Raw genomic sequence first — 18,899 nt, 5'->3', positions numbered from 1 at the left:
CTTGCCATCCCTTCTTGTGCCTGGTGGTGTCTTTCTGAACAATTGCTGTCGGCTTTTTTCTCATAGTTCGTTAAATAAAGTGTAAGTTTAATAATGTCCTCGCTAGGAAAGGTCACCTTGGGCGGTCTGCAGGTGCGAAAACAACTGATAAGACGATGAGAACCCACGAAGGCATCACGTGAATACCCACTTGAACCTTATCTCTCCCTTAGTGACCATGAGGTTGCTCACATAGGGCACATAGACGTTGTAATATATAATATTTTTCCCTTCTAGCTTAATTTTTATATTTGTGCAGTCTTGAAACCTATAGCTCCCATTGATGGTCCTCTATTCGGCAGAAAAGTTTTCGTTATGTTAAACCTGTAGGGCCTTGCTGTAGGTGAAATTAACCCTCAAGAACATTAGTGACATGCCATTTAAAAGTCAAGACTACGGACAGTTTATGAATACGTTGTGGATGCGATCTTCAATACAACGCAGCGACGAGCATGGATTTATGAAAGCCAATTGTTGTTAGAACGCATGCAGCAAGCCCTGTATGGAATCTGAGACAACACAGTTTCCAGCACACTTGTGACGTCATGTCCCGTCGGTAACCTTGGAAGATCATCATGAGAATGTCTCGTAAGTCACATCGGACATTGCAGGTGGGCCATGGGTCCGGCATGGAAACATCGACGAGGATCGTAACTGAAGTGTTCGGTGGAGCCAGGGCACGATGAGCGCAGGGTACAAAGACTGACACGTGATCTACCTGGTGCTTGAAAGAAGTACTGAAGAAAAAGGTTTGTAAGACTCTAATACTATTATACGCTCCATTGTGTGGTATTGCATTCAGCCAGATAACATAGTTGACGGGGACTATAGCCCGCATTCCCTTGACGTTTTCTTTTTTTACCGTAGCAGGTATTCGATCAGCCACCCGTCAACACGTGCCATCACAGCGAGGGCTCCCAGGGAGGTCACCTTCTTGCACACGGTTGTAACGCGCAATAAGGTAAGTCCCGTCAGAGCCTCCCACTTACCAGAAACGACCGACTGACAAAAAAAAAAAAAACGGAAAACAGAAAAGTAAAAACGCGTATGCTGGAATCTGTTGCGTATAATTTGACGCTAGATAAACATTTTGAACATAGAACAGATTCCTTAAAGGGACTGTCTGGACTCCAGATGTGAAGTAAATAGGCCTCATCAGATGATGGTCATTCGTGTAGTAGTTTTCTTTATTTTTTACGAATCCAAGCGGAAAATATTTTACTCGTTGGATATGTTACTCGCAAATCGTTTATTTCAAGTTACTTCGGTTATGTGACTGGTTGTTTGACATAATATTCTGAGAGATGTTCGAATATGTTTATTCGCGTCATCTTCAGCAAACTGTTTCGATCCCTGCCATCTGGGAAGTGAGAGCTTCGGCCACGCTGATTGGTTTTCGCAAGCACGTGACCTTACCGGAAATAGATGCAAACACGTCTTCGAAGGTGTCTTCAGTGATGTCACGGCTGGTTTAGTTGCGGTATTCTCAGTGCGAATTTTCCACGCGCAATTACTTTTACTTTGATATTGTTATTATTTTTTACAACTTGATGGAAAGAGAGATACATAGCAAACGTAAATATATAGTGTAACACACTAGTGCGTAAATAACGCAGTATAGGCAGTACAAAGACTCGTTTTCTTCTATAGATTAACTCCAGACGGCTTCATCATTTGCAATACTCATCTTACCTCAGATATGCGATCTTTTGAATCGCTATGTTTCCCGTGTGTGAACCACACTCTGAAAAACCTTCCTACTTTGCAGAGACGATGACGACCGTTACGACAAATAAATCAGAGCTGGAGCTTCACAAACTCCTTGAACGAGCAGTCCTTCTCCCCTACTACGACAAATTCGTCGAGATAGGTGAGCCAAAACGGAACTTCATATCACCGGGCATGTCAATCAGGGACGTGACACTTTCGTCGTCAACCACGCAGCGCCAACAGATCGGGAGTGACCGCTGCCGAGGTCATGGGTTTGAAACCCTGTACCATGCGAGCAGGAGTCGGTCACGTCCTCCTCTGAGACTGTAGCCAAATACGCTGTCCCGTGCGATGGGGTTTAGCGAAGGTTGAGTAACTCTCAGTATAGGACGAATGATAAGGTACTCCTTGAACAGAGTTCCCTTTCGAGGCAAACCCCGATGTTACTAGAATGTCTATTTCCTTTCTACGATCGCGAAGAGGCAAAGGTCCAAGTACAAAATATCGCGTGCCAAGGTTGTCTACACTGAGGGATGTGTTTATATGGACGTAATTCCGTTTGCAGAAATATGTTTCAAAGACAACTTTCACCTTGGAACCGAAGACTCGCTTAAATGGGTTGTCTGGTCCGTTAGCGCGTGCATAAGATCGATGGTGTAATTTGCTGCACCGCTTTATATCTTCCTTGGCGAAGTTTCCCTCCCGAAAACAGCTTACATATTAAATAAACGGGATTTAAAAACTCGCACACCCTCAGAAGTCCCGAAAAAAATCTCCCCAGATATAAATAGCGTTGATCCCGTAACATTTGGGGAAATATATTTTTCGTACGATTTTTTTTTCATGTTAGATGAAACACCCTACAACAGAAGCCTCAAGTCCTGAGAACAAGTACTTTATATTACTAAGAGCAGCTACTTTACAGGACGCTCTGCATATTCTCAAGCATAACGATGGTCGCCTCGTGATCTAAAGACTAGGAATGAGAGGAAAATCTGTTGAAATATACATAATTACCTCGATACTATGCACTTTGGAGTACGGATCCACATGTTAGTGCATTGACAAAACGCAAGGCGACTGTTCCGTCCACACAAAAAAACAAAAACAAAAAACAAACAAACAAAAACTGTCCAGATAAATAAATATTTGATATCGAAGCCGAAGGCTGCAAACAATGACGCTGGTACCTCTACAACGCATGGAGTTACTTGTCTTGATAAGGCATCTGTCCACCTTAACCTCACTTACGGATTTGCCCTTAGGCGGGGACAATGTGCAGCAGCTTCGTGACTCCAGTGATCAAGATATCGAGGAGTTGATCAACATGGTAGATATGGCCAGAAAGCCACCTCACATCAAGAGGTTCAAGAAAGCACTGGCAGAGTGGAAACCAGACACAGGTAAATGGAAAACCAAATTGGGAGAAGGGGCTGGATCTTATGTACCGCGTGCTGGCGTGCGTGCGCGATACATATGATGGCCGTACAAAAAGCCGGCGTTTCGTTGAACTTGGCCTCAAAGTCCGGCCTCTCAAGCAGATCAGTTAAAGAGCTGTTTTCTGCAATCTCCGTAAGTCTTTCAAATGTTTCTAATTGCGTTCATGGACCTCCTATATGGAAGCAACGATTGCATAGGCTTCTGTGAGAACGCCCTGCTCTCCGTATATGCATAACTTGGCAGAAGTGTAGGATAGTTAGGTAGAATTGCAAGCGGCTGCATTCCTCTCTAAAGAACTTACTCAACCGACAGTTACGTTACCGCCACATTGGCCCTTCAGTCGTTTCCGACAATGAAAAAGTGCGTCTGAATCTAAGAATAAAAACGACAGTTGCAGCAACGTCCACTCCAGCGGATGAAGCAGAAGGGGAGCTTCACAACCTACTTCGAGGAGCGGATCTTCTCTCCTACCACGACAAGTTCATGGAGATAGGTGAGTCAGGATAGGCCGTGTCGATGCGTACACGGATTACTAACGGAAGCTAGTCGTGCGTGTACAACTACGGACAAGAGACGGTGCCGCATGATTCAGAGCGTACCCGCGATCAATTAAGCCTGTTTGGAGAAGAGAAAGATACGGGATAAATTTAAGAAAAAGGAAATCCGCTTAGCACGCAATACGTATTCTGACTCCCACCTGGTTCGTAGGAGACGCCGTGCGACATGTCGTCACTGTTAGCGTTGCGTCTGGTGTAATAATGGTGACACAGAACACGATTGTCACGTTCTCACTGTAAAGGCCGACTTGCATTCTGAATAGTGACTCCTGGTGGACAGCTTGACAGACGAAGCAGGATTTCGAGCGACGTCAAATGTCGCTGGATTGCTTCTTAAAGGGACGCTAAAATTCAAAATGAAGTTGCTCTCATATGAAAGTCAGCGTTTGAATTCGTGTAATGCAAACACAGCGCGCACAGCACTAGCGCTACAGGAGAGAGCCACCAAATTGGAGTACCGACGAAATAAGCAACGCAGTTAAGATGTTTAATTGAGAAAGGAAGATTTTCATTTATGGAAGGAACCAGAAAGGTCGTCCTACTTACAGAACACCATGATGGTCGCAACAGTTACTTCCCTCTAGTTTTGAAAGCCGTACTGTTCCACAAATTGGGAGGACTGCTTTTGCATACTACTGTCTATACATGTCTATACATGAAACACGTTATACAGGATGTTTGCTGTAACGTGTCTCTAAATTATATTTAAAAAAAAAATACGGGAATGTCGCTCGCTGCATTCGTCTTTGCGGCACTTTTTTTCGCCAGGGAAGACTGATTTTGTCGTATTTCAACTGCGATAAATTGAATTTTTAAAATTGATCTCGCTAATTTACCGAGTTAACCCCACTTTTTTCCAACGGATATGGAATGCGCATGTTCAATTTACCGCGAAACATCACTGAAGGCGTCCAGCACCACAGCGGGAACACATGAAAAAAAGAAAGAAAGAAGACATGCAAAAAGGTGCCGTTTTGGGACTCCCAAGTCGCTGGGCGCGAGTAGTTCAGCGCTATGTGGGCCGTCGTTGCTCCGCCCCCTTCACGGTCCCTCGCCGCACAAAATTTGCTGCGTCACGCCTTCAGCTTCCCCTGACGCTTCCTGTCGTTCCACGCATATCTCTTCTTCCCAAGTCCCAAAACGGTGCTTTTTGCATTTTTTTAATGTGTTCCCGCTGTGGTGCTGGATGCCTCAGCTATGTTTCGGGGTAAATCGAACGTACGCTTTCCATTTGCATTGGAAAAACGTGAGGTTGACTCGGCAGATTTGCGAGATCAACTTTAAAAACTCAATTTAATGCTGTTGAAATTTGACTGGTGAAAAAAAACTGAAAAAAAAAGCAGGTGTCTTCCTCGTGAAAAAAGTGCCGCAAAGACCAATGCAATAAGCTGCATCCTTGTACAGTGTCTAGGTTATTTTATATAGTTCATAGGCACTCTATAGGAAACATTCTGTATATTTACAGTCTCCTTACCTGAACCTGACCCCATTGATGCCAGATAAAGTATTCGTAGCGGATTTTGAGCCCTGTTTGTCTTCCTGTTCTTGTGGATATTTCGTTCCCATGGAGTTGAGATGACTACAGGTGTTTTGTCGACACTCCTAAATGATGTTTATCTTTCTTTTTCTTTTTTTGGTGACCGCCACGTTTCAGTTGTTGATCCTCTATGTACAGGCCCCGACAAATATTTACGGAACACGCAGCAGGCGTATTTTCTCCTGTGCGCGACAGCCCATATCCCCAAGCAGCACAATGTACTGAAAGTCGGGTGCAATAGGGGTGGACGGGTAGGTGGAAGGCCTTGAACAGGCCTGTGAAACTAAAGAACATTGATGAAACACATACCGGCCACCCCTATTGCACTCGACTTTCAGTACATTGTGCTGCTTGGGTCAGCATGCACGTGGCACTTGTCCATACGGACCCCCCTGCCTTTGGGAAATTCCTAGATCCGCCCCTGCTCGAAACATGGTTTGAATTGGTGTCGCTGCCGTCACACTCCTCTCCCCCTCTGAACGAGTGAACAATCCCACTTCCGCTTGCCGATAGGGTGTCGCACCGAGGTGGAAATATATCGCTGGCGTTTTCCGTAAACTTTTGCGGGGCCTGTACTTCTACTCTCGCGACAAAGAACGCCGTAAGCGGCACCGAAGGCCAAGCATCGCCGACGCTGGCCAAGGAACCGTCGAGAAATCACCGTGTGCAGGTGGGCTGAGCGGTTTTCTGACAGGCTGACGTCACCACCGCGGAACTCTGTGTCTTTCCGTCGAGAAAACGATGTACGCGGGTCTCATTTTATAGCGCGGTCACCGCCATGTATCGCAGTCGGTGCTACTCTCCTGGATATTTCTAGGGTTCACTCACCATTCAACGTCTACTATCCACCCGTAGCCGCCCTTTCAGTTTGTTTTAGTGTTACTTCTGTAATGCACGGAGTCACGTGTCTTGGAACCTTAACCTAACCCTTTTGGAATTGTCTTTAGGCGGGGACAATGTTCAGCAGCTTTGTGACGCCATGGGGGACGATTTCCAGGAAGTGATTCACCTTGTTGATATGGCCAGAAAGCCATTTCACGTCAAGAGACTCAAGAGAGCACTGGGCCAGTGGACAGGACAGTCAGGTAAATGAAGAACCAAACGGGGAGAAAGGACTCCATCTTCGTGTATCCCGTATAAGCTTTCGGTACCGGTGTATAATGGCACATTGAATGCCGGGAAGGCTTTCTTCGTTGTTTCACAAATCCAATATTACGAGCCAAGCAGTTGACGACCTATTTTCTGTTATCTCCGCAATATACGTAATCGACTTAATTGCGTTTAGGAACGTCTCACATTAAAGGAGATGATCACGTAGGTCATTTGGGGGTACCGGACTTCCGCATGTATGATTGCATAGAAATGTAGAATTGAGAGATAGAGGTACCGACAACGTACCCACAACTGACTCGATTCTCACACGCGCTGTCGTTACATCAATCACTCTGTAGTTTTATCTCTGAGCATCGTTAAATGAAGATAGTGACAGGAGTTTCACGTTATCTTACAATGAATTATGATTTTGTGTGGATGTCGATCGATGGCTTAACAGTCGACATTGCTTTACAGTCGCGGTAGCGTCCAGTACGGCCGACGAATCAGAAGGGGAAGTTCACGAACTACTTCGACGAGCGGATCTTCTCTCCTACCATGACAAGTTCATCGAACTGGGTGAGTTAAAAACATGAAGTATGTCTGTGTGTATCGAATACTAGCGGGATCCAGGCAGGTTGTTGCATTTCCAAAGGCGTGTGTATCTGTAGGGCCGGTGGTGGTGAAAGCCGATATATGAGATAGAGGGGAGTGTTAAGATCGAGTTAAGCCGTCATCTAACGCCGTCCCGAATACTAGGTCTTCTTCCTGCGCTCAAGAAGCGGTAAATTTCAGCTCATAGACCTGTGTGAGCGCGCCAAAAAAATTCCACGCTCCGCTAATAGGCAGAGGGCGCGGCATGGCGGGAGAATTCCACCAGGCAAAATGGGGCCTCGGCTTGTTTTTCATATGCTTTTACCATGGCCGTGGGAATGCAACTAGCCATCAAAATGGAAACCTTTCTATACAGTTAAAATTATTATTACAAATAAATCTCGTTCGACAGATTGATAGTTTCGCCATGCTGAGCTACGACTGAAGCTCTTAGAATGATGGGATGGTTGTGTTAAAACTCTAAAATCGCCAATTTCCATTGGCGCGATGGGAACGCGAAAAGAAATGTTTAGTCCTGTCGTTTTGTGCTCCCTTGTATGGTTTTTCTTGCCATTCTAAGAAGTAATTTAGGAATACTTATTTTAGGATGAGTTTAAATGCTTGCTGCATGCCCTGAAGAGAAAGAACGAAAAAAAGATTGAAAATAGGTTCTTTGGGATTGCAGAAGACATAAATTCGTATTCCAGGTCCCGCAGGGACTTCTACGATAGGGATGTGTCTAATGTGTCTGAGGACACGTTACAAATGTTTAACCTCGGTATTGGATTTGTTCTCAGGCGCAGACAATGTGCAGCGGCTTTGTGACTCAAGCGACGAAGACTTCCAGACACTCGCCGAGCACGTAGGCATGGCCAGAAAGCCCCTTCACGTGAAAAGATTGAAGAACGTGCTCAAACAGTGGTCAGGCCATTCAGGTAATTGGAGAAATCCCGGGTTCTGGTAAAACCACTCACTTTTCGTGTACATGCTCCTGGCACTCCGTGGTAGTATTCATACACAACGCTCCGTATTGGCCAAGGGGAATTCGGTTATATACGTGCGGTGTTTTTTGATTCCCAGGTCATAGGCTGAGTGGATACATAGTAGCAAGGTGTTACGTGGCACTGTAAATCAGTCGTATTTTGCTTTACGTTTCCCTTACTTCAATCTCCGCTGTTATGCCTCTAATTATTCCTGTCGTTCTCACGAACAATCCGCGATCGACAAAAGATGTTACGGCCCCTTCGGAGCACGTACAGGTTGAGGTTATTAAAGGCATGTGCCTCAGCAAGGATTCTCAACTCGGGAGGGGAAATTTGGGAATTGAAATGGGGGAAGGACACCACGCGGCACTCACTTTCGGTTGTCACTTGTGTAGTGTACATATCATTTGCAGGACATCTCCCTCGCCAGAGACGCGCCAAGGGTAGGTCATGCAGTTTCTAGATGCGCGTGTCTTATCGCCGCTAGCGGTAGGGTCGCTCGCGAGGAGCAATACAGCCTCAAAAAACTCGAAAGAAGCAATAAGATACCTCTGAACTTATGCGCGTATTGCTTTGGAGTTATTATGAGTAGCGGTCCCAGGGGATAGCGCCTGGGTGAACGGCAAAACGGGTGCATTGCGGTGATCGAAAAGGTGTTGAGAGCCGATCACGTAGAGAGGTACCAAGGGTGTTGCAGTCCTATGTCTTAAACCTATACGCACGACTCCCTTGTCAAGTGGGCTCCAGTTACATCAGTCATTTTGTCCTTTTATGACCGAGTGCTTCTCTGGAGCTTGCAAAAGAAATTCAGTGAAGGTAATAAGTAAAACGGTGGCCCCAGATGTTTCCTCATCCATTTCTGATGTCAGGGGAGCAAAATCCTCATTCCCTCCTATGGTTTCATTATCTTGTCAATGAACAGCGCGATGGCCGTAGGTTGCTATAGGTCTGGTTCCCTTAAGGACGTGGACGTCAGCCGCGAGAGATATGCACGATGGCTCACAAACCCTATTGATTGACATGTCTCCCGCATTTCAGAGCCAACTGCGTTTCGAGATTCGCACAAACGATGTAATACGCGTCTATTGCCCTTTGTTGTGAAACTCTGTATACAGGCCCTCATCGTATCGGAGAACCTTCGCTGAAATATGAACCGCGTAACAGGGGGTCAAGTGTTACATCCCCTTCTAATTATGTTCTTCCTCTTCCTGATTCAGTATAGCTTACGTATTCCTTTATGCTAGCAAGTCGATTTTATCTTATCTTAGCTGAAAATTTAAAATCTCACTACTCGGACATATGTGCCTGTACCGCCTACATTGAACTTCCTTTGCAGCCGTAATGACGTCCATTCCTTCAAACGAGTCGGAGCGTGAAGCTCACGAACTGCTTCAGCGAGCAGATCTCCTCGGCTACTACGACAAGTTCATCGAGAAAGGTGAGCCAGAATGCGTCTTCGTGTCACCAAATATAGCGACCTCACTGGTACTTCGGTTGTTTTTTTAACGATTAAGATCAATATTTTTCGGCATGCTCGCTGAACGATTTTTCTGAAGTCAGCCTCGGTGGATCAGTGGTATACTGCGGCCAAGTGCTTCGGATTTGAAATGGCGCGAATAATAATAAAAATAAATAAATAAATATATCGAAAGGACAATTTCTCTCACTCGTAGAGCAGCGCCTTGCGTGGTCTACAGTACATTTAGTAAATCGTCTTCGTGAGACTTCGAACGTGTTTAACTTACGTGTTCAACTTGACCCCAGGCGTAGACAATGTGCAGCAGCTTTTTGACTCCACGGAAGAAGAGTTCCAGGAGTTCATGGACCTTGTTGGCATGGCCGAATTCCCTTTTCACGTGATGAGGTTCCAGGATGAACTGGAACAGTGGACAGGACACCCAGGTGAGCTACACACCATTGAACTGAGGCACAGCACTCGGACATCGTGCACTCCACCTTGGCATTCCTGCGCGGAACATAATGAATTTACACGCTCACCAACTATTTCTTAAATCTCCGCAATGCACCTAGTGTCCTACTGACTAACGACATAGACTGAAAGAACGAACGAGCGTATGGACCGCATGATGGACACGCCTATACCCTAATACGCCGTTCAGTTTTTTTCTCAATTTACACGCTGTGTGGAACGTCGTGTCCACAGTGCAAACTAACAACGTCTATCGAGGTCTCGCAACCCGTTTAGATACGTAGATCAACAATCCACTGCTGTGTTTGTACTTATGTACCACATAATAGCCACCGTATTTCATTTAAATGGGCCCTAAAGATGGTCGTGTTTTGCGTCTCATAGGGTACTGGACGCAGGTGTATTCCGTATTGAATGGTTATTATGTTAATACACGCAGAATGCAGCGTAGGAAGTGTCTATGTTATTGCCGTTTGCATGCGCTGGTGCTATACATTTTCCTTTGAGATGTCGTTCCAATGCATACACAATGTATGTAAAGCATATAACGCAGATACGAGTTCAAATATCATTTTTTTCCAGCGTGCCAACCAATCGCTTATTTTTTTCAGTCGCAATGACGTCCGTTCCGGCAACAAAACCGAGACTCTCGGAGATTCACCACCTCCTTGAACCAGCGGGTCTCTTCTCTTACTGCGAGAAATTTGAGGAAATGGGTGAGCCCAAACGATTAGCACAGCTTGCACAGCACACAACACACAGGGCTCTTGTTGGTCTGTGCAGGCTATGGTAAATGCGTACTGAAAACCCTGTCTTTCCGTCCGAGTCACAACACACTCTGCCGGCTCATGCCATGGAACAACCGCATGAGTCAGTCAGAAGGGAAATACGCGAATCGTTATGGGTAATGATGATGATGAGTCCTTTCACTGAGTACATAGTATTCCCAAATATGAGTCTTGGTGTTTTTCGAGTAACGGATACTCCCACAACATCGGGAACTTTATTTTAAGATGATGAATGGGGAGTTCTATCGCCACGTCACATACTCTACCTCATTGCTGGTGGAGGTGTGGGGAATGAAATAATGATCCCCTTGAGTATAAGGATCGAAGTCCTATGGTGTCCAGAAAGGTACAGAGAGCTTGGAGGACAGAGCGTTGGTGGACTGCGGGTGTGGCCAGAGACCAAGCAGTTCTCTGTGGAGAGGGGAGGATGGGCGAGAGTCCAGCTGACTAACGTAGGTAGTGTGGCCAAAGAAGAAGAATGTGACCACAGCGGCAACGTCTGAAAGAGTGAACTTGTACACACTTTTACTGAATTGAGGCTTATTCGTGGAAGAAGCTAAGACACCATGCATTATCTTACGACGCAATGTTAATCATTTGATGTCACCTAATTTATAAATAGTCCTAACGTGCGAAAAAGAATATTTAATGTAACGTTTCAACGGGAACATTACATTAATTCGCAAATGCTCGTATACGAGCCCATGGGATTTCACGCTTACGGTTTTAGTCGTGGTGTGACGGGCGACTACATTTGCTAATTTGTTTAATCTAGACCACGCTCGACATCGCGGCCCTTAGAGGCTTAGTAAACACCACTATGCGCAACGAACGCTCTTGAGCAACTCGATGCGGATCGGAATCAACCTACATTGAAAATGCCGCTCGAATTAGCGAATGTTTCTGTGAAGACGGTTTGCTTTTGTTGCAGTGACATTCCTGCCACACATGAACACCATCTCATGGTCAGCAGCACTGCCTGCGACAATGCCACTGCTCACACACTGGGTCTCGATATTGGTTACAATGGGGTCCATCGGTGACCAGGGGCGGATTTAAGGGTCTGTCATGGGGGGGGGGGGGGGTCTTAAGGAAATTTCGTGCTTTGCGGCGCAGCATCGTCCAGGAGATAGGGTTTTTACATAGGGAACACGACCGCATGAGGTCCCCCCCGTTACATCCGCCCCTGTCGGTGACCCTGAATGAAAATGATTGTGTACGGTTTGTTGCGTGATCACCTGTTCGAAGTCATCGATCGGGGTCATTGGGCTGAGTCTTGGGAAAACCTCAGACAGCACAGCCGGTGACAGGATTCGAACCCGTGTCACCTCCCAGTCTCGGCGTGGAAAGCGATCATGACGAACGATCATGACTGGTGACTGATGATCATATGACTAGTACACTCAAGGGGGGAAAAAGGAGTGGAACGGAGATCAATAGCGGCTCCTTATAGTCCCTTAGACTGCTATTCCCTCCCCATTTTGGTCCCCTAACCCCGAGGTTTATTCCTTAGAAGTGCAAATTGTTACTGACCTTCGTAAAATGACCTTCAGAATCCAACACTATACGTAAATGTGTGCTGCGGGTCAGTTTGGTGGTATAAGACTCTATAGTTGAGCCAACTTAGCGATATTCCACCCAGAGAGAGTAAGGAACTGTTAGCGCATCTTTCTTCTCAGATTGTACCCTATGTATGCCGAAAGATTTTAGATCACTAGAATTTTTTTCTGTAACATGTACGAAGGTGGATATAACAACCTTCTGCAACGCATTCGTATAAACTGTGTTCATAAAGCCTCAGACCCTTCTATGTTGTTCCAGCCTCAGAACATCAGTTCTCTCATGTTTAACCCCAGTGTTGAAATTTCCCTTAGGCATGGACAATGTGCAACAGCTTCACGACTTGACTGACGAAAAGTTCCACGAGGTCATCAACCGGGTAGACATGGCCAGGAAGCCGTTTCATGTAAAGAAACTCAAGAAGGTACTCGAAGAGTGGACGGGGCCCACAGGTAACAGAAAGGCCACCAAATTTGGGGGGTGGGGAAGGGATCCATTTTCTTGCACATGGTGTTACACACACTCGCACACTCCACGTTATTATTCCCTATAGACTCACTTCAGTGCTTGACGTCATGGTGATGCGGCGGCGCTGCTGTCGTGCTTGGTGGACTAAAACCGCGCGATCAGTAATTATGTGTTTTCGGTCACTATTAAGGGCATGCCGCAAAGTGGTGTAGCCATTGCATGTCCTTCGCGGTACAGAATGGGGAAATAAGTCACATACACCATGCGGTTTCCTACTCCGTTTTGTCTACCAGCGACGTCTACTCCATGCGCGTGAGCGGACGCACCCTCTTGTTTACAGACTGAAGTGGGTCTATGCATTACACAATGCCAAATATATTTTCCTCCAGAGCTCGTTAGTTGATTGGCAGATCCCCTGCTAGGCTTCCAACTAGCATCTCTCGTGCGTTGTTTTCTTTCTTCGTTTCATTTCTAATTTCCCTAATTGCTGTGAAGGAGGCTATCCCTGATCACAGCCAACGGTCGCATATTCGCTGATGGGCAGCCCATTGGGCCAGCGTGCATAAATTTCTAGTAAGGCAGGTGATGAGCAAGATGAGAAAGAAGCGACGTGGCGGCACTGCATGCCATACTCACCGTGAAGCCATTACATCGGTCTGTGTGCTTTCTAAAAAGGAGCTGTAAAGTAAATGGCACACATGTAGAACCTTTGCGGTTTCCTCAAAGCTTCTAACTTGAACGCTTCAGATGCCTAACGTCTCTGCTGTAAATCATCCTGCTTTTTCAGCAATTAAATTTCAAAAATTGCTTGCCAAGCAAAGGATGCCGATTCCGCGGTCTACTCAGACGCAACAACCCTTACTCGACTAGAACGCCGTCTACCGAAAAGGCAAGCAAACACCCAAGCGAGTTCGTGGCCGTATTCGCGAGTGCAGTGCACGCCTCATTATCGAAGGTGCAGGATTTGTGTTTCTCAGAATACAAGCCCGTAAGCCTGATATCCGTATGAACTATGAAGTGCTTGGATGCGAGTTTTCGGAGGCAGTGCTCAGCGATGCAGCGACACAGAGACGCGGGGAGAGAGAAAGACCAACAGAGGGCGCGGACCGCGCACATACTCGAAAACTTCTGTTGCTACGCTTGTGTTCCGTCCTAGCATTGTTCTGAATTCATTAATCATTTGTACTGATCTTTTATCATAATATTATTGTTGCTTCACAATGCGTTTCAATCTTTGATCGTCCATATTGGCTTCCTCGTGCTGTTCCCATGCTCCTATTTTTTCATTAAGAAATTCACGTTACATACACGGCATTCCCTATCCACGAGATGTCCATGTGTATTTTTTCTCGTTATTCTGGTTCTGTGTCTTCCTCGCAATAAGTGTACTAATGCTTCATTGCTTGTTTGTATCTAGTCTTGTGTACTCGCATTTGTCTACTTCTTCTGTGTCTACTTGTTTTCTACCTCTGTCTTCTTGCAAGGATATGATACGGTCGACGGCTATAAGGAAGCCGAACACTTCCATCCCCCTGTCTTCTGATATGTGTCGGATGAAACGAACCTGTTCCCGTGAAATGACTGTCGTGGTCTCGAGAGTCAATTAACGAAACAAGCAGAGGTATCGATGAACACTGGAAACTCAAAGACACTAGACAACAACCTAAAATACAGCAGCGACGACATATCATTGCTGCTTTTATTATGCAGCGTGATCCCAGAGCAAAAAAACAAGAGTCCCTGTAGCCACTGTTGCTTCGCGGCGCAAACACCGAAAAACGAGTCGCGGTCCAAACAAATTACCGCACTTGACCTGTTTCTTGTATTCCAAATAGTGTTACTTACGTTCCTAAATTCCTCGTTAAAATTACAGGAATTTCTCGCTCCAAGAACATGGCTTCGACATCTCAATTTGATCTCAACATGGAAAGGTCGTCACAGTGGAAAGACCTCAGGAAGGAAATGCACGAAGCCATTGCGGCGGAAGACGAGGCTCGTGTTCTAAAGTGCCTGGATGCTGCACCTGCTTTGAAACTGTGGTTGGACCCTGTTAAAGAAAAATCAGCTCGTTACAGAGCTGTTAAAAAGAAATCCATCCGTATACATGGCCTCTTAGTCTCGCGTGGATGTGGACTCAAGAACGACAAAGAAGCATGGTATTATCAATATCTGACAGGCGTTCATCGAGCTGAAATTCGACGGCAACGATACTACACCACAGAATGCAAAGACTCCTACATCTATTACTTGAAAAGCAAATCAAGGAGCCACGTCGGATGTGATGACTTTGAGGAGCGATTGGAGAAGATCTTCAGGGAACTTTCGACCGACCAATTAAACGAGAAAATATTGAAAGTTATTGCCACAGCACCGCATCTGGATATACTATTCGACTACAACAGCGAAAACGTTCAGGGGATCACGGGGTGCAGCGGCAGCCGCGTTCTCGGACTTACTGATTACGAAAAGCAAAGAATTTCTATCGGAGGCAGAGGAACGAAAGCCGAAGTCCGGGGCACGTTTATTCACGAATCTTGTCATTTGGCACTTCATCTGGTGTATAAAAATGATGGCAAGCCATATTCCCGCGAAGATACCCAAACGGAACAGAGATACACAGCCATTCTGGATGACATAAAACGAAGAGAAAACGATGTGGATGACTTGATACGACTAGCTTTGATGAAAAATGAAGAACAAGAAGCGATTGTTCGTATCCCACACATACTAACTCAATATGGCAGCGATCGTGGAAATAGGGTTCTCGAAAAGGAGGTACCGGAACTACGAAAGTTTTTCGAGGATACTGTCATCCCGGACATGCAGAAATACATTCAAAATGGAATCCCGTCGATAGATGCGACAATGATAGAAAAGGTAAACGAGAGACTCAACAAAGCTTTCAACATTGGCAAACTGAAGGTCAATTTCGAGAACCAACCGAAGAACAGTGTCTGGGAAAACGGGTTGCTTCACGTAGTTACGGGCCCAGAACTGAGGCTTCTCGAAATAATGGTTCACAACGCTGTGCAATCTACGGGACTTCCATACATGTTTTTCGATGCAAGACAGCTGGACTCCGCACTGAAGGATGTGTTACTAGACTGCAAATATGCGTTTGTGCTTGTAACGGTCCATCCAAAGGAAGACGTCCAAAAGATGATTCAGCTTTTCAGTGAAGTATCCTGTGTCACTGGATCAAAAGTCATCTTGCTCGTGGAGGACAGTGGTAAAGACAACGTGATGAAACAAGTGCAAGAAGATGCATTCTTTGGCGAGAGGCACAAAGTTCATAGGATCGACGAAGCAAGCTTTGCGCACGTCACATATATCTGCAAAAAAGGAGTTTTCGAAAATTCCCGCCTAAAACTTCAAGGCCAAGACCTTTCTAAGCTTTCGGACGCAACGACTATAGATGCCTTCTTACGTTGCGTAGACACTGCGGTTTTCCTAAAGCTATGCGAGTCGGGGAACATTGACCTGGGACCTCCTCTTCAAGAACTAGAAGAACGTGTTCAAAACTATTATGTGGAACGAGAGTGTAGAAGAGCCGTGGAAATTAACTTGAAGGAATGCAATCTAGATGACGACAGTGAGGCATTCGCACTTCTGGGCTGTCCACACAATCAGGTCGCAACACTTCTACCTCCCGGTTGTGAGGCAAAGGCCAAGAAGGATTTAAAGAATTTCGAGAAATTCGTACTCGTCCACGAGCCATGTGACTACGAAGCTCTCCTGGAAGATGGTCATTTCCGAAACAAAGTAGTGCACCTGCTAAAGTTCGACGAACCTCATAAGAGACTCTTGTGGACCAAATCAAATGGTCGTCTCAGTCACCTTCCAATGACGGGAAGTGAGAGTTACACCGAGGACGCGTTGTTGAAACTGAACGAGAAGGTTGTGTTGTCGAACGTAGAGGAGAAGGTTGTCATTGTGTCTGGTGCACCAGGTATGGGAAAGAGTACTCTAGCAAAGCGCTTGTGCACAGAAGTAAAAAATCGAGATACGAAGCGGTGGGTGATGTACGTCGACCTTCCTCAGAGAATGGCATCTGTGAAAACTGCGTTGGCGAGTCAAGCGGATATGTGCAAGTATCTAGCGGATCTGTGCCAAGTACAAAAAGATGGTGTGGAGTTCGCTTTGTTCGAGAAAAGTTTGAACAACGGAATCCCTTTCGAGATTGTCTTCATCTTGGATGCCTTCGATGAACTGAACGAGAGATGCCGCAAGGCTATATCGAAGCTTACATCGTTTATATCTGAAAAGAAAGCTCACAAGATATATATCTTTACTCGTACTGTACTTAAGCCCCATGCACAAGATGCTCTGCACACGGTGTCATATGAACTCCTTCCTTTTACACACGAAAATCGGGAGGAGTTCATTAGAAAATATGAGAAAACAGCTCATTCAACAAATGAAAACGATGGAGCTGCCGAGCTGTTTCAGCGACTGCTCACGAACTTGAAGGATAAAAACAAGACAATCGTAGAAACCCCTCTCCTGCTTCGTATGATCTTAGAAATGAAGAATGGGGAAATTGCAAAGTCTGACGAGTACTCTTCGTTACTTAAACGTGCAAACATATCAGCCGATAAGAACTTGTACATTGTACACGTCTACAGGTTGTTTGTGTGGTACAAGCACCTTGTATTCAGAATTGAAAAAAGAAAAGAAAATCTCCGCCTACACGCCGTACAAGAGGAGAATGACTCCGCAGCGCTTCAGTTTTACGAAAACCATAAACTCCTCGCTATGAAGTGTATATTCGCTGAGGAAACCTTGAAATACTTCTTGAACAAAGACGAACTAGAGAATTTAGAGCCCGAAGGACGTTTAATGAAAGACGCAGCTAATAATTATCTCAAAGAAGGATTTCTGAATGGTCTGAACAACGGAATTCCAGAGTTCGTTCATAAGACATTCGCTGAATTCTTTGCAGCCGATTACTTACTGAAAAAAGCGAAAGTAAGAGAAACTTTCGACGTGAGGGATGTCATTGTCAATCTGTACCGTGAAGAAGAATACGGCGGTGTAATGATGTTGTTCGACGCACTGGCATCGGAGTCCTTTCCCCTTCACTCTGCTGTGATGAACAATGACGCTTCATATTTTAAGCAGCTCGATATCCAAAGAGAGGATATGTTGAAAGTCGATGAGCTCGAAAGGACGCCACTGCACTTAGGAGCCCTGCATTCTGATCAAGCAACATTAAAGAAGCTTCCGATGGATGATGTGGTAATCAAGAAGGATTTGTTTCAAATGTCACCATTTGGGTACGCAGAGCTGCGGTCTCCATGGGACGCAAAATACGCTGGAGAGTGGATGGAAGGCTTGCGGACTGAGACTTGGGCTGCGGGAGACAGACTTAACGTGTTATGCGCTCGATACAGTGAGCAAGCAGTGAAACATTCTACCGAAAATCTACGCACATGTGAAACCTTGGAGAAAAAGAGACATTTTCTTGAACGAGCAATATTCACGGCTGTGAGATACAACCTACCAGGCGTTTTAGACGTGTATCTGAGCTATGTGTCCCAGAAAGAGAGTACCGTAATCCTAGACAGAGACATCATGGACCAATTAGGATCACGCAAGGAACGAAGCTTGAGATGTTCTGCAGAGTCTTCGGTAATTGGAAACCTTGATAGTTTTACAGACAGTAGCAATAGAACTGTCCTTTTTTACGCAAAGTCCGAGACTGTTTGTAAAATGCTCCTTCCTTACTGCGATACGGGAATTCTTGATAAGGATGGAAACACAATGTTGCACATTAGTGCGAATGAAGGAAATCTGGAGACAACACAGTTTTACCTCACACATTTATCCGTTAACAATATAAATAGATACTTTCAAACTCCTTTGCACTTGAGTGAAGATGCAGAGATTGTGAAGCTACTTCTTCCTCTTTATCCCTCAGTGAATGTTCTCGATTATCATGAAGAAACTCCGATAGATATATGTGCAAAGAGAGATGATTTGGAGGCCATGAAGTTGTTACTCCTTCGCACTCGGACATATGACGAACATCACATCAGACTGAACACAACGCTTCATGAGGCTTCTGACTCTTTTTCCCTTAAAGCTGTGACGTTTCTTCTACCTCACACAAATGCGCACGTGCTTAACAACAAAGGAAAAAGGTGCTTAGACGTTGCTCGGACATGTTGGAAATATGAGTCGAGTTCGGGTCTCAACGTT

The 18,899-nt window shown here is 45.5% G+C and overlaps 1 protein-coding gene across 1 annotated transcript in view; it reads left to right on the top strand.

The window, feature by feature from the left end:
• The first annotated feature begins 628 nt into the window (after nt 1-628).
• Nucleotides 629-18,899, top strand: part of LOC135374605 (uncharacterized) — a 39,135-nt gene continuing 20,864 nt past the window's right edge. Inside the window, exons 1-13 of the mRNA XM_064607542.1 lie at nt 629-788; nt 907-1,000; nt 1,808-1,909; nt 3,015-3,152; nt 3,581-3,682; nt 6,231-6,368; nt 6,853-6,954; nt 7,767-7,904; nt 9,289-9,390; nt 9,717-9,854; nt 10,494-10,598; nt 12,545-12,682; nt 14,572-18,090. Of these exons, the coding sequence (XP_064463612.1) occupies nt 1,813-1,909; nt 3,015-3,152; nt 3,581-3,682; nt 6,231-6,368; nt 6,853-6,954; nt 7,767-7,904; nt 9,289-9,390; nt 9,717-9,854; nt 10,494-10,598; nt 12,545-12,682; nt 14,572-18,090 (4,717 nt within the window). The 5' untranslated portion in view covers nt 629-788; nt 907-1,000; nt 1,808-1,812. The remainder of the gene's footprint in view (nt 789-906; nt 1,001-1,807; nt 1,910-3,014; nt 3,153-3,580; nt 3,683-6,230; nt 6,369-6,852; nt 6,955-7,766; nt 7,905-9,288; nt 9,391-9,716; nt 9,855-10,493; nt 10,599-12,544; nt 12,683-14,571; nt 18,091-18,899) is intronic.

Source organism: Ornithodoros turicata, unplaced genomic scaffold, assembly GCF_037126465.1.
Source record: "Ornithodoros turicata isolate Travis unplaced genomic scaffold, ASM3712646v1 Chromosome86, whole genome shotgun sequence".
Classification (NCBI taxonomy): domain Eukaryota; kingdom Metazoa; phylum Arthropoda; class Arachnida; order Ixodida; family Argasidae; genus Ornithodoros; species Ornithodoros turicata.
The sequence above is the reverse complement of the archived record's forward strand: the minus strand, read 5'-3'. Positions and strand labels throughout refer to the sequence as shown.